The sequence below is a fragment of the Carcharhinus amblyrhynchos genome, chromosome 33, assembly GCF_965287045.1.
Source record: "Carcharhinus amblyrhynchos chromosome 33, sCarAmb.v2.hapA, whole genome shotgun sequence".
Taxonomy (NCBI): Eukaryota; Metazoa; Chordata; class Chondrichthyes; order Carcharhiniformes; family Carcharhinidae; genus Carcharhinus; species Carcharhinus amblyrhynchos.
The window spans coordinates 16291601-16305191 of record NC_137356.1 but is presented as its reverse complement, the minus strand read 5'-3'; the positions used below and the strand labels follow the sequence as shown (position 1 = coordinate 16305191).

General features: G+C 53.4%; 1 protein-coding gene across 1 annotated transcript in view; it reads right to left on the bottom strand.

Annotated features, from left to right (window-relative positions):
• gmip (GEM interacting protein) overlaps positions 1 to 11016 on the bottom strand; it is a 98121-nt gene extending 87105 nt beyond the window's left edge. The window contains exons 1-2 of the mRNA XM_080216578.1: positions 10271 to 11016; positions 224 to 370 (exon numbers count right to left, since the gene is read on the bottom strand). Coding sequence (XP_080072704.1) covers positions 224 to 370; positions 10271 to 10424 — 301 coding nt within the window. The 5' untranslated portion in view covers positions 10425 to 11016. The remainder of the gene's footprint in view (positions 1 to 223; positions 371 to 10270) is intronic.
• Between the last annotated feature and the right edge of the window lie 2575 nt (positions 11017 to 13591).

Here is a 13591-nt window from a genome sequence, read left to right as displayed (position 1 = left end):
CTCCATCCCTTGTCCTCACCACTCCACTCTCCACTCTCCCCTCCCCCCCCACCCCCCACCCCCACCCCCCCCCCCCAGCCCCACATTCCACCCCCGCATTCCCTGCATGCCCCCGCCCCCCCCAACAGTGTGTGGGTAGGGATTGGGTCAGTGGCTCCCACACCAGCCCCCTCCCCCCCAACAATGTAAAGCTGACTAGCTGAGGAGAGAGGGGATTTCTTACCGTGCACCATATCCGCCAGGCTGGCAGCAGCATCCAGCACGGAGTTATTGGGGTTCAGTGAGGGGTAGCGGCTGGTGATGAGTTGCAGATCCAGCAGCAAGGTGGCCAGTCTCTCCTGGAGCAGCTCCTGATCCGCCGGCACCTCAGCTGGAAGAGAAAATCACAAACCTTCAACACGGCGGCAACAGGGCAAAGGGAGGGGGGGAGCGGGGCACAAGGAGAGGGGGAGCGGGGCAGTGAGAGGTGGGGAAGAGTGGACTGCAAGGGGAATGAGACAGTGGGAGGGGGAACGAGGCACAGGGAGGGGGGGGTGGTTTTGGGGCAGTGGGGAGGTGTGATAGTGCAAAACGTGTATGTGGCAGTGAAGGGGAGGTATGGGGCAGTGGTGGGAGGGCAGTGCGGCGGGGGGGGGAGCAGGGCAGCGGTGGGGGGGGGAGCGGGGGCGGGGGAGCGGGGGGGTGCAGCTAGAGTAGGAATAGGGCAGTGGGAGGGGTAGTGGGAGAGGGAACTCCATCCAAGTGGGCAATGCACATTAAAACCAGATCGAATCCAGCTCAGTGAGACTGGATTGGGATCCTGTTTGGAGAGTGGGGCAGGTTGTTTGGAGAAGGGGTATCTTCCCACTCACTCCTCTCCCTTGAACAGGGGCTCTGTGACTCCCTCCCCACCTCGGAATGAGTCCGGACAGCTCCCGCTCACTGTCCCGGAGAGTTAGTTACGGGATGGTGCAGCAATGTGAAGTATCTCCCAGTCGAGCAGTAATGGTGGTCTGGGCCCACAGATAGAGGATGGACTTTGGGTTGTGTGACCTGGACCTGGGTAACGTTCTGGGATCCAGGTTTGAATCCCACCGTGGCAGATGGTGAAATTTGGCGTGGTGGCACAGGTTAACACTGCTGCCTCACAGTGCCAGGAACTTGGGTTCGATTCGGTTTGGGTCACTGTCTGTGCGGAGTCTGCACATTCTCCCCGTGTCTGCGTGGGTTTCCTCCAACAGTCTGAAAGACGTGCTGGTTAGGGTGTATTGGGCCATGTTAAATTCTCCCTCGCTGTACCCGAACAGGTGCCGGCCTGTGGCAACTAGGGACTTTCACAGTAAATGTAAATTTACTTGTGACTAATAAATTTATTTATTTACTTTAATTTGAGGTAAAAGTTAATGATGATCATGATACCATTGCTAATCGTTGTAAAAACCTGTCTGGTTCACTTTAGGGAAGGAAATCTGCTGTCCTTACCTGGTCTGGCCTACATGTGACTCCAGAGCCACAGCAATCATAGATCATAGAAATCATAGAACCCTACAGTGCAGAAAGAGGCCCTTCGGCCCATCGAGTCTGCACCGAACACAATCCCACCCAGGCCCCACCCCCATATTATACCCATCCTAGTACACTAAGGGGCAATTTCTTAGCGTGGCCAATCAACCTAACCCGCACATCTTTGGACTGTGGGAGGAAACCCACGCAGACACGAGGAGAATGTGCAAACTCCACACAGAAGTGACCTGAGCAGGGAATCGAACCCAGGTCCTTGGAGCTGTGAAGCAGCAATGCTAACCACTGTGCTACCGTGCCGTCCCTGTGTTAATTCAATGTGGTTGACTCTTAGTTGCCCCTCTGAAACGACCTCAGTTCAAGGGACATTACAGATGGGTAATAAATGCTGGCCCAGACATCGATGTGCACATCCCATGAATGAATAAAAATAAGGACATTAAAGAATACACCCACATTGCCATTGAAATGCTGGGCAGTTAATGGGATAGGATATTCAGACCTTTCTTCCTGGTCTATTTAACTGCAAGAAATTGGTAGGCACAACTGCTGTGTTGTTAAGCCTTATCCAGCCTAATTATAGAGATTCAAGATGTTTTGTTTATATGATAAATTTAAAACTGTGCGACTTTCAAAAGTTCAATCCCATTTGGCATTCTATGCCACAAAGAGTACTGGTGGGGACGGGTCTGTCACTGTATAACACTGGGGTATGGTACTGGTGGGGACGGGTCTGTCACTGTATAAACACTGGGGTATGGTACTGGTGGGGACGGGTCTGTCACTGTATAACACTGGGGTGCAGTACTGGTGGGGATGGGTCTGTCACTGTATAAATACTGGGGTACAGTACTGGTGGGGACGGGTCTGTCACTGTATAACACTGGGGTACAGTACTGGTGGGGACGGGTCTGTCACTGTATAACACTGGGGTATGGTACTGGTGGGGACGGGTCTGTCACTGTATAAACACTGGGGTACAGTACTGGTGGGGACGGGTCTGTCGCTGGTATAACACTGGGGTACAGTACTGGTGGGGATGGGACTGTTACTGTATAACACTGGGGTACGGTACAGGTGGGGACGGGTCTGTCACTGTATAAACACTGTGGTACAGTAGTGGTGGGGACGGGTCTGTCACTGTATAACACTGGGGTACAGTACTGGTGGGACGGGTCTGTCACTGTATAACACTGGGGTACAGTACTGGTGGGATGGGTCTGTCACTGTATAACACTGGGGTGCAGTACTGGCGGGGACGGGTCTGTCACTGTATAACACTGGGGTACAGTACTGGTGGGGACGGGTCTGTCACTGTATAACACTGGGGTACAGTACTGGTGGGGACGGGTCTGTCACTGTATAAACACTGGGGTACAGTACTGGTGGGGACGGGTCTGTCACTGTATAACACTGGGGTATGGTACTGGTGGGGACGGGTCTGTCACTGTATAAACACTGGGGTACAGTACTGTTGGGGACGGGTCTGTCGCTGTATAACACTGGGGTACAGTACTGGTGGGGATGGGACTGTTACTGTATAACACTGGGGTACAGTACAGGTGGGGACGGGTCTGTCACTGTATAAACACTGTGGTACAGTAGTGGTGGGGACGGGTCTGTCGCTGTATAACACTGGGGTACAGTACTGGTGGGGATGGGACTGTTACTGTATAAACACTGTGGTACAGTAGTGGTGGGGACAGGTCTGTCACTGTATAACACTGGGGTACAGTACTGGTGGGACGGGTCTGTCACTGTGTAACACTGGGGTACAGTACTGGTGGGACGGGTCTGTCACTGTATAACACTGGGGTGCAGTACTGGTGGGGACGGGTCTGTCAGTGTATAACACTGGGGTACAGTACTGGTGGGGACGGGTCTGTCACTGTATAACACTGGGGTACAGTACTGGTGGGGACGGGTCTGTCACTGTATAACACTGGGGTACGGTACTGGTGGGGATGGGACTGTTACTGTATAACACTGGGGTACGGTACAGGTGGGGACGGGTCTGTCACTGTATAAACACTGTGGTACAGTAGTGGTGGGGACGGGTCTGTCACTGTATAACACTGGGGTACAGTACTGGTGGGGACGGGTCTGTCACTGTATAACACTGGGGTACAGTACTGGTGGGACGGGTCTGTCACTGTATTACACTGGGGTGCAGTACTGGTGGGGACGGGTATGTCACTGTATAAACACTGGGGTACAGTACTGGTGGGGACGGGTCTGTCACTGTATAACACTAGGGTACAGTACTGGTGGGACGGGTCTGTCACTGTATAACACTGGGGTACAGCACTGGTGAGGACGGGTCTGTCACCGTGTAACACTGGGGTACAGTACTGGTGGGGATGGGTCTGTCACTGTATAACACTGGGGTACGGTGCTGGTGGGGATGGGTCTGTCAGTGGATAACACTGGGCTACAGCACTGGTGGGGACGGTTCTGTAACTGTATAACACTGGGGTACGGTACAGGTGGGGACGGGTCTGTCACTGTATAAACACTGTGGTACAGTAGTGGTGGGGACGGGTCTGTCACTGTATAACACTGGGGTACAGTACTGGTGGGGATGGGACTGTTACTGTATAAACACTGTGGTACAGTAGTGGTGGGGACGGGTCTGTCACTGTATAACACTGGGGTACGGTACTGGTGGGGATGGGACTGTTACTGTATAACACTGGGGTACGGTACAGGTGGGGACGGGTCTGTCACTGTATAAACACTGTGGTACAGTAGTGGTGGGGACGGGTCTGTCACTGTATAACACTGGGGTACAGTACTGGTGGGGACGGGTCTGTCACTGTATAACACTGGGGTACAGTACTGGTGGGACGGGTCTGTCACTGTATTACACTGGGGTGCAGTACTGGTGGGGACGGGTATGTCACTGTATAAACACTGGGGTACAGTACTGGTGGGGACGGGTCTGTCACTGTATAACACTAGGGTACAGTACTGGTGGGACGGGTCTGTCACTGTATAACACTGGGGTACAGCACTGGTGAGGACGGGTCTGTCACCGTGTAACACTGGGGTACAGTACTGGTGGGGATGGGTCTGTCACTGTATAACACTGGGGTACGGTGCTGGTGGGGATGGGTCTGTCAGTGGATAACACTGGGCTACAGCACTGGTGGGGACGGTTCTGTAACTGTATAACACTGGGGTACAGCACTGGTGGGGACGGGTCTGTCACTGCATGACACTGGGGTACAGCACTGGTGAGGACGGGTCTGTCACCGTGTAACACTGGGGTACAGTACTGGTGGGGACGGGTCTGTCACTGTATAACACTGGGGTATGGTACTGGTGGGGACGGGTCTGTCACTGTATAACACTGGGGTACGGTGCTGGTGGGGACGGGTCTGTCGCTGTATAACACTGGGGTACAGTACTGGTGGGGACGGGTCTGTCACTGTATAACACTGGGGTACCGTACTGGTGGGGACGGGTCTGTCGCTGTATAACACTGGGGTACAGTACTGGTGGGGACGGGTCTGTCACTGTATAACACTGGGGTACGGTGCTGGTGGGGACGGGTCTGTCGCTGTATAACACTGGGGTACAGTACTGGTGGGGACGGGTCTGTCGCTGTATAACACTGGGGTACAGTACTGGTGGGCACGGGTCTGTCGCTGTAAAACACTGGGGTACAGTACTGGTGGGGACGGATCTGTCGCTGTATAACACTGGGGTACAGTACTGGTGGGGACGGGTCTGTCACTGTATAACACTGGGGTACAGTACTGGTGGGGACGGGTCTGTCACTGTATAACACTGGGGTACAGTACTGGTGGGGACGGGTCTGTCACTGTATAACACTGGGGTACAGTACTGGTGGGGACGGGTCTGTCACTGTATAACACTGGGGTACAGTACTGGTGGGGATGGGTCTGTCACTGTATAACACTGGGGTACAGTACTGGTGGGGACGGGTCTGTCACTGTATAACACTGGGGTACAGCACTGGTGAGGACGGGTCTGTCACCGTGTAACACTGGGGTACAGTACTGGTGGGGATGGGTCTGTCACTGTATAACACTGGGGTACGGTGCTGGTGGGGATGGGTCTGTCAGTGGATAACACTGGGCTACAGCACTGGTGGGGACGGTCCTGTCACTGTATAACACTGGGGTACAGCACTGGTGGGGACGGGTCTGTCACTGCATGACACTGGGGTACAGCACTGGTGAGGACGGGTCTGTCACCGTGTAACACTGGGGTACAGTACTGGTGGGGACGGGTCTGTCACTGTATAACACTGGGGTATGGTACTGGTGGGGACGGGTCTGTCACTGTATAAACACTGGGGTATGGTACTGGTGGGGACGGGTCTGTCACTGTATAAACACTGGGGTACAGTACTGGTGGGGACGGGTCTGTCGCTGTATAACACAGGGGTACAGTACTGGTGGGGACGGGTCTGTCACTGTATAAACACTGGGGTACAGTACTGGTGGGGACGGGTCTGTCGCTGTATAACACTGGGGTACAGTACTGGTGGGGACGGGTCTGTCACTGTATAAACACTGGGGTACAGTACTGGTGGGGACGGGTCTGTCACTGTATAACACTGGGGTACAGTACTGGTGGGGACGGGTCTGTCACTGTATAACACTGGGGTATGGTACTGGTGGGGACGGGTCTGTCACTGTATAAACACTGGGGTATGGTACTGGTGGGGACGGGTCTGTCACTGTATAAACACTGGGGTACAGTACTGGTGGGGACGGGTCTGTCGCTGTATAACACTGGGGTACAGTACTGGTGGGGACGGGTCTGTCACTGTATAAACACTGGGGTGCAGTACTGGTGGGGACGGGTCTGTCACTGTATAACACTGGGGTACAGTACTGGTGGGGACGGGTCTGTCACTGTATAACACTGGGGTATGGTACTGGTGGGGACGGGTCTGTCACTGTATAAACACTGGGGTACAGTACTGGTGAGGACGGGTCTGTCACCGTGTAACACTGGGGTACAGTACTGGTGGGGACGGGTCTGTCGCTGTATAACACTGGGGTACAGTACTGGTGGGGACGGGTCTGTCACTGTATAACACTGGGGTACGGTGCTGGTGGGGACGGATCTGTCGCTGTATAACACTGGGGTACAGTACTGGTGGGGACGGGTCTGTCACTGTATAACACTGGGGTACCGTACTGGTGGGGACGGGTCTGTCGCTGTATAACACTGGGGTACAGTACTGGTGGGGACGGGTCTGTCACTGTATAACACTGGGGTACGGTGCTGGTGGGGACGGGTCTGTCACTGTATAACACTGGGGTGCAGTACTGGTGGGGACGGGTATGTCACTGTATAAACACTGGGGTACAGTACTGGTGGGGACGGGTCTGTCACTGTATAACACTAGGGTACAGTACTGGTGGGGACGGGTCTGTCACTGTATAACACTGGGGTACAGCACTGGTGAGGACGGGTCTGTCACCGTGTAACACTGGGGTACAGTACTGGTGGGGATGGGTCTGTCACTGTATAACACTGGGGTACGGTGCTGGTGGGGATGGGTCTGTCAGTGGATAACACTGGGCTACAGCACTGGTGGGGACGGTTCTGTCACTGTATAACACTGGGGTACAGCACTGGTGGGGACGGGTCTGTCACTGCATGACACTGGGGTACAGCACTGGTGAGGACGGGTCTGTCACCGTGTAACACTGGGGTACAGTACTGGTGGGGACGGGTCTGTCACTGTATAACACTGGGGTATGGTACTGGTGGGGACGGGTCTGTCACTGTATAAACACTGGGGTATGGTACTGGTGGGGACGGGTCTGTCACTGTATAAACACTGGGGTACAGTACTGGTGGGGACGGGTCTGTCGCTGGATAACACTGGGGTATGGTACTGGTGGGGACGGGTCTGTCACTGTATAACACTGGGGTACAGTACTGGTGGGGACGGGTCTGTCACTGTATAAACACTGGGGTACAGTACTGGTGGGGACGGGTCTGTCGCTGTATAACACTGGGGTACAGTACTGGTGGGGACGGGTCTGTCACTGTATAACACTGGGGTACGGTGCTGGTGGGGACGGGTCTGTCGCTGTATAACACTGGGGTACAGTACTGGTGGGGACGGGTCTGTCACTGTATAACACTGGGGTACCGTACTGGTGGGGACGGGTCTGTCGCTGTATAACACTGGGGTACAGTACTGGTGGGGACGGGTCTGTCACTGTATAACACTGGGGTATGGTGCTGGTGGGGACGGGTCTGTCGCTGTATAACACTGGGGTACAGTACTACTGGGGACGGGTCTGTCGTTGTATAACACTGGGGTACAGTACTGGTGGGCACGGGTCTGTCGCTGTAAAACACTGGGGTACAGTACTGATGGGGACGGGTCTGTCGCTGTATAACACTGGGGTACAGTACTGGTGGGGACGGGTCTGTCACTGTATAACACTGGGGTACAGTACTGGTGGGGACGGGTCTGTCACTGTATAACACTGGGGTACAGTACTGGTGGGGATGGGTCTGTCACTGTATAACACTGGGGTACAGTACTGGTGGGGATGGGTCTGTCACTGTATAACACTGGGGTACAGTACTGGTGGGGACGGGTCTGTCACTGTATAACACTGGGGTACAGCACTGGTGAGGACGGGTCTGTCACCGTGTAACACTGGGGTACAGTACTGGTGGGGATGGGTCTGTCACTGTATAACACTGGGGTACGGTGCTGGTGGGGATGGGTCTGTCAGTGGATAACACTGGGCTACAGCACTGGTGGGGACGGTCCTGTCACTGTATAACACTGGGGTACAGCACTGGTGGGGACGGGTCTGTCACTGCATGACACTGGGGTACAGCACTGGTGAGGACGGGTCTGTCACCGTGTAACACTGGGGTACAGTACTGGTGGGGACGGGTCTGTCACTGTATAACACTGGGGTATGGTACTGGTGGGGACGGGTCTGTCACTGTATAAACACTGGGGTATGGTACTGGTGGGGACGGGTCTGTCACTGTATAAACACTGGGGTACAGTACTGGTGGGGACGGGTCTGTCGCTGTATAACACTGGGGTACAGTACTGGTGGGGACGGGTCTGTCACTGTATAAACACTGGGGTACAGTACTGGTGGGGACGGGTCTGTCGCTGTATAACACTGGGGTACAGTACTGGTGGGGACGGGTCTGTCACTGTATAAACACTGGGGTATGGTACTGGTGGGGACGGGTCTGTCACTGTATAAACACTGGGGTACAGTACTGGTGGGGACGGGTCTGTCACTGTATAAACACTGGGGTATGGTACTGGTGGGGACGGGTCTGTCACTGTATAAACACTGGGGTACAGTACTGGTGGGGACGGGTCTGTCGCTGTATAACACAGGGGTACAGTACTGGTGGGGACGGGTCTGTCATTGTATAAACACTGGGGTACAGCACTGGTGGGGACGGGTCTGTCACTGCATGACACTGGGGTACAGCACTGGTGAGGACGGGTCTGTCACCGTGTAACACTGGGGTACAGTACTGGTGGGGATGGGTCTGTCACTGTATAACACTGGGGTACAGTACTGGTGGGGACGGGTCTGTCATTGTATAAACACTGGGGTACAGCACTGGTGGGGACGGGTCTGTCACTGCATGACACTGGGGTACAGCACTGGTGAGGACGGGTCTGTCACCGTGTAACACTGGGGTACAGTACTGGTGGGGATGGGTCTGTCACTGTATAACACTGGGGTATGGTACTGGTGGGGACGGGTCTGTCACTGTATAAACACTGGGGTATGGTACTGGTGGGGACGGGTCTGTCACTGTATAACACTGGGGTACAGTACTGGTGGGGACGGGTCTGTCACTGTATAAACACTGGGGTGCAGTACTGGTGGGGACGGGTCTGTCACTGTATAACACTGGGGTACAGTACTGGTGGGGACGGGTCTGTCACTGTATAACACTGGGGTATGGTACTGGTGGGGACGGGTCTGTCACTGTATAAACACTGGGGTACAGTACTGGTGAGGACGGGTCTGTCACCGTGTAACACTGGGGTACAGTACTGGTGGGGACGGGTCTGTCGCTGTATAACACTGGGGTACAGTACTGGTGGGGACGGGTCTGTCACTGTATAACACTGGGGTACGGTGCTGGTGGGGACGGGTCTGTCGCTGTATAACACTGGGGTACAGTACTGGTGGGGACGGGTCTGTCACTGTATAACACTGGGGTACCGTACTGGTGGGGACGGGTCTGTCGCTGTATAACACTGGGGTACAGTACTGGTGGAGACGGGTCTGTCACTGTATAACACTGGGGTACGGTGCTGGTGGGGACGGGTCTGTCACTGTATAACACTGGGGTACAGTACTGGTGGGGACGGGTCTGTCACTGTATAACACTGGGGTACAGTACTGGTGGGGACGGGTCTGTCACTGTATAACACTGGGGTACAGTACTGGTGGGGACGGGTCTGTCACTGTATAACACTGGGGTACAGTACTGGTGGGGACAGGTCTGTCACTGTATAACACTGGGGTACGGTGCTGGTGGAGACGGCTCTGTCAGTGGATAACACTGTTGATCATAACTAAACTATCAATATTCGTTGATATCACAACCTAGATTGGGATTGACAGAATCTCTCCCTGGTCTGCTCCTGGTTTTCCCAGATGGATTAGACACAGGGGAAAAGTTTGTCACTCAAGTGTTAAAGTTGATAGAAACTGCCACAGTTAAAGGGAATGACAGCTCGCGTGTTCCTACATCCAACACCTACCTGCCATGTGTAGGGCACCCTTGAACTGGCCCAGCGTGTCCGCAAAATCTCTGACCATCACTGTGAGCTGCTGGGTCACCGGGGCGTGAGACTGACCCCAAATCCCTGGGGCCGTCTGGTCATCCCTGCTGACTTCCATCACTCTCCCATCCATGGCTCTTCTTCCAGCTCCTGGAGACAGAACCAGGGTCACATCAGCAACCTGGAGGTGGTGTGGAGGCGGCAAAGGAGCAGATCCAGTAAACAGGAGATCCTCAATCCTGGCACCTCCCGATCACTGCCAGCCTCATCGATCACCTCCTCAGAACTACAGTCAAGAGCAGCTCCCTTTCCTTTCCAGTCCTTCAGCTGTCCCTGCTAGTCTGCAGAGAAAAACTAGTCTTACAAACTAACCAGCTTCACACTCACAACTCAACTATTCCACGCTCGTCAACAGTTTTGATTTTGCCTTGAGTGTTCGGAGTCCACTGACAAAATCTTCCAAGCTTTGACACGGTTGCTCCTTGTCCCTTCGATCTTTCTTCAGCAGCACAGCAGCTCCAAGTTTGTGGAGATTTTTAAAAAGGTATCATTCGCCTGGAACATTTTGCATGCACCTTATCAAAGCTCTGGTTTCAGTGCAGGGCTGTCTCTCTCTGTCTCTTCCACTGCTGCATTCCTGGAGGGTCTGAATCACTGGGAATTACTTCAGGAAAGGTGAGTAGCAGCATTCCCCGCACACCTGAGATAGCAGCAATCCCACACTCTGTGTCCCTTCCAGGAGGGTTTAAAGGGAAAACCTCCCTCTTTGATAGTGAGCCGACTCAAAAATGCTCCTGGAAGCCCGGGCTGCCCTCTGCTGTACAGCTGCAGTACCTTCCCGACCCACCCTGTCCTCACTGAAGCACCGTGGCTCTTACTGGGGGAAAGTACTTAGATTTTGACTTGATTTACTATTGTCACGTATGTTAACATGCAGTGAAAAGTATTGTTTCTTGCACGCTAGACAGACAGAGCACACCGTTCACAGAGAAGGAGAGAGTGCAGAATGTATTCATAGGATCATAGAAACCCTACAGTGCAGAAAGAGGCCTTTCTGCCCATCGAGTCTGTACCGAACACAATCCCATCCCAGGCCCTACCCCCATATCCCTACATATTATACCCACCAACCCCTCTAACCTATGCATCTCTAGACGCTAAGGGGCACTTTCTTAGCATGGTCAATCAATCTAACCCGCACATCTTTGGACTGTGGGAGGAAACTCACGCAGACACGAGGAAAATGTGCAAACTCCACACAGACAGTGACCCGAGCCGGGAATCGAACCCAGGACCCTGGAGCTGTGAAGCAGCAGTGCTAACCCACTGTGCTACCGTGCCGCCCACTGTGTACTGTTAGTCATAGCTAGGGTGTAGAGAAAGATCAACTTAATGCGAAGTAGGTCCATTCAAAAGTCTGATGACAGCAGCAGGGAAGAAGCTGTTCTTGAGTCGGTCGGTACGTGACTTCAGACTTTTGTATCTTTTTCCCAAAGGAAGAAGGTGGAAGAGAGAATGTCCGGGGTGTGTGGGGTCCTTAATTATGCTGGCTGCTTTGCCAAGGCAGCGGGAAGTGTAGACAGAGTCAATGGATGGGAGGCTGGTTTGTGTGATGGATTGGGCTACGTTCACGACCCTTTGTAGTTTCTTGTGGTCTTGGGCAGAGCAGGAGCCCAGACCAAGCTGTGATGCAACCAGAAAGAATGCTTTCTATGGTGCATCTGTAAAAGTTGGTGAGATTACATGTGTTAAAGGGGTCTTGCAAAGTCTGCAATGGGAGTTCAGTGTCCCCGGGCAGGTGAGAAGGGAAGACTTGCATTTAGATAGCGCTTTTCACCACCATTGCAGACACCTGAAAGTGCTTTACGGCCAATGAAGTGCCTTTGTGAAGTGTTGTCACTGGCAGCTAATTTGTGCACAGCTAGCTCCCACATTCAGCGAGGCAATCATGAACAGCTCACCTGTTTTATGATGTTGTTTGAGGGATAAATATTGGTGAGGTTCTGGGGAGAACTTCCCCCGCTCTTCCTCAAAATAGAATCCCCAAGTGTGAAGGAGGCCATTCGGCCTATTGAGTCTGCACTGACTCTCTGACAGAGCATCTTTCCTAAGCCCTCTACCCATTACCCCTCATATTTACCCTGCTAATTCCTCTAATCTTTACACATCGAGGGTCAATTTAGCATGACTAACTCGCACGTCTTTGGACTGAGGTAGGAAACCCGGAGGAAACCCATGCAGACGCAGGAGAAAATGCAGATTCCACACAGACAGTGACCCAAGCCGGGAATCGAACCTGGGTCCCTGGCCCTGTGAGGCACCAATGCCAACCACACAGTGACCTGAGGCCGGAATTGAACACAGGTCCCTGATGCTGTGAGGCAGCAGTGCTTAAATTTTAAAGTTGATTTATTAGTGTCACAAGCGGGCTTGTGTTTACGCTGCAATGAAGTTACTGTGAAAATCCACAGTCCAGCACCTGTTCGGATACACTGAGGGAGAATTTAGCACGTCTAATGTGCCTAACCAGCACGCCTTCCAGACTGTGGGAGGAAACCGGAGCACCTGGAGAAAACCCATGCAGACACAGGGAGAATGTGCAGACTCCACACAGACAGTGACCCAAGCTGGGAATCGAACCTGTGTCCATGGCGCTGTGAGGCAGCAGTGCTAACCACTGTGTCGCCCCACGACGATAATGCTAAATGTATTTTTTTGACCCTGGGTTTAATTTTTAATATTTTAAATCCCACATTAAAATTTTTACAGACAACGTCCACCATCTCCATATCTCGTTTGCAGCTGTTTGGTTGGATTTGTCTGGTTTCTTGTGTACAGTACATTCCTGGGCAATTTTCCACACTGTTGGGTAGATGCCAATGTTGTAACTGTACTGGAATAGCTTAGCTACGGGTGCAGCGAGTTCAGGGGCACAGGTTTTTCTGGATTTTTACCAGATTACTGTCAGGACCCACTGCCTTTGCAATATCCGCTGCCTTCAGTCAACGCTGGCTATCACATGGAGCGAATCGAATTGGCTGCAGACTGGCATCTGTGACCTTGGGGTCCACCGGAGGAGGTCGAGATGGGTCATCCACTGGCTGGTGAATACTTCAGCCTTACCTTTTGCACCAATGTGCTGAACACTCTGTCTTTGGGAATGAGTGGAGCCTCTTCCTCCTCCAGTTATTTAATTATCCGCCGCATAATGACTGGGTGTGGCAGGCATGCCGAGCTTAGGTCTGATCCACTGGCTGTGCAATATCTGAGCTCCATCGCTCACATACTGTCAGTAGTCCT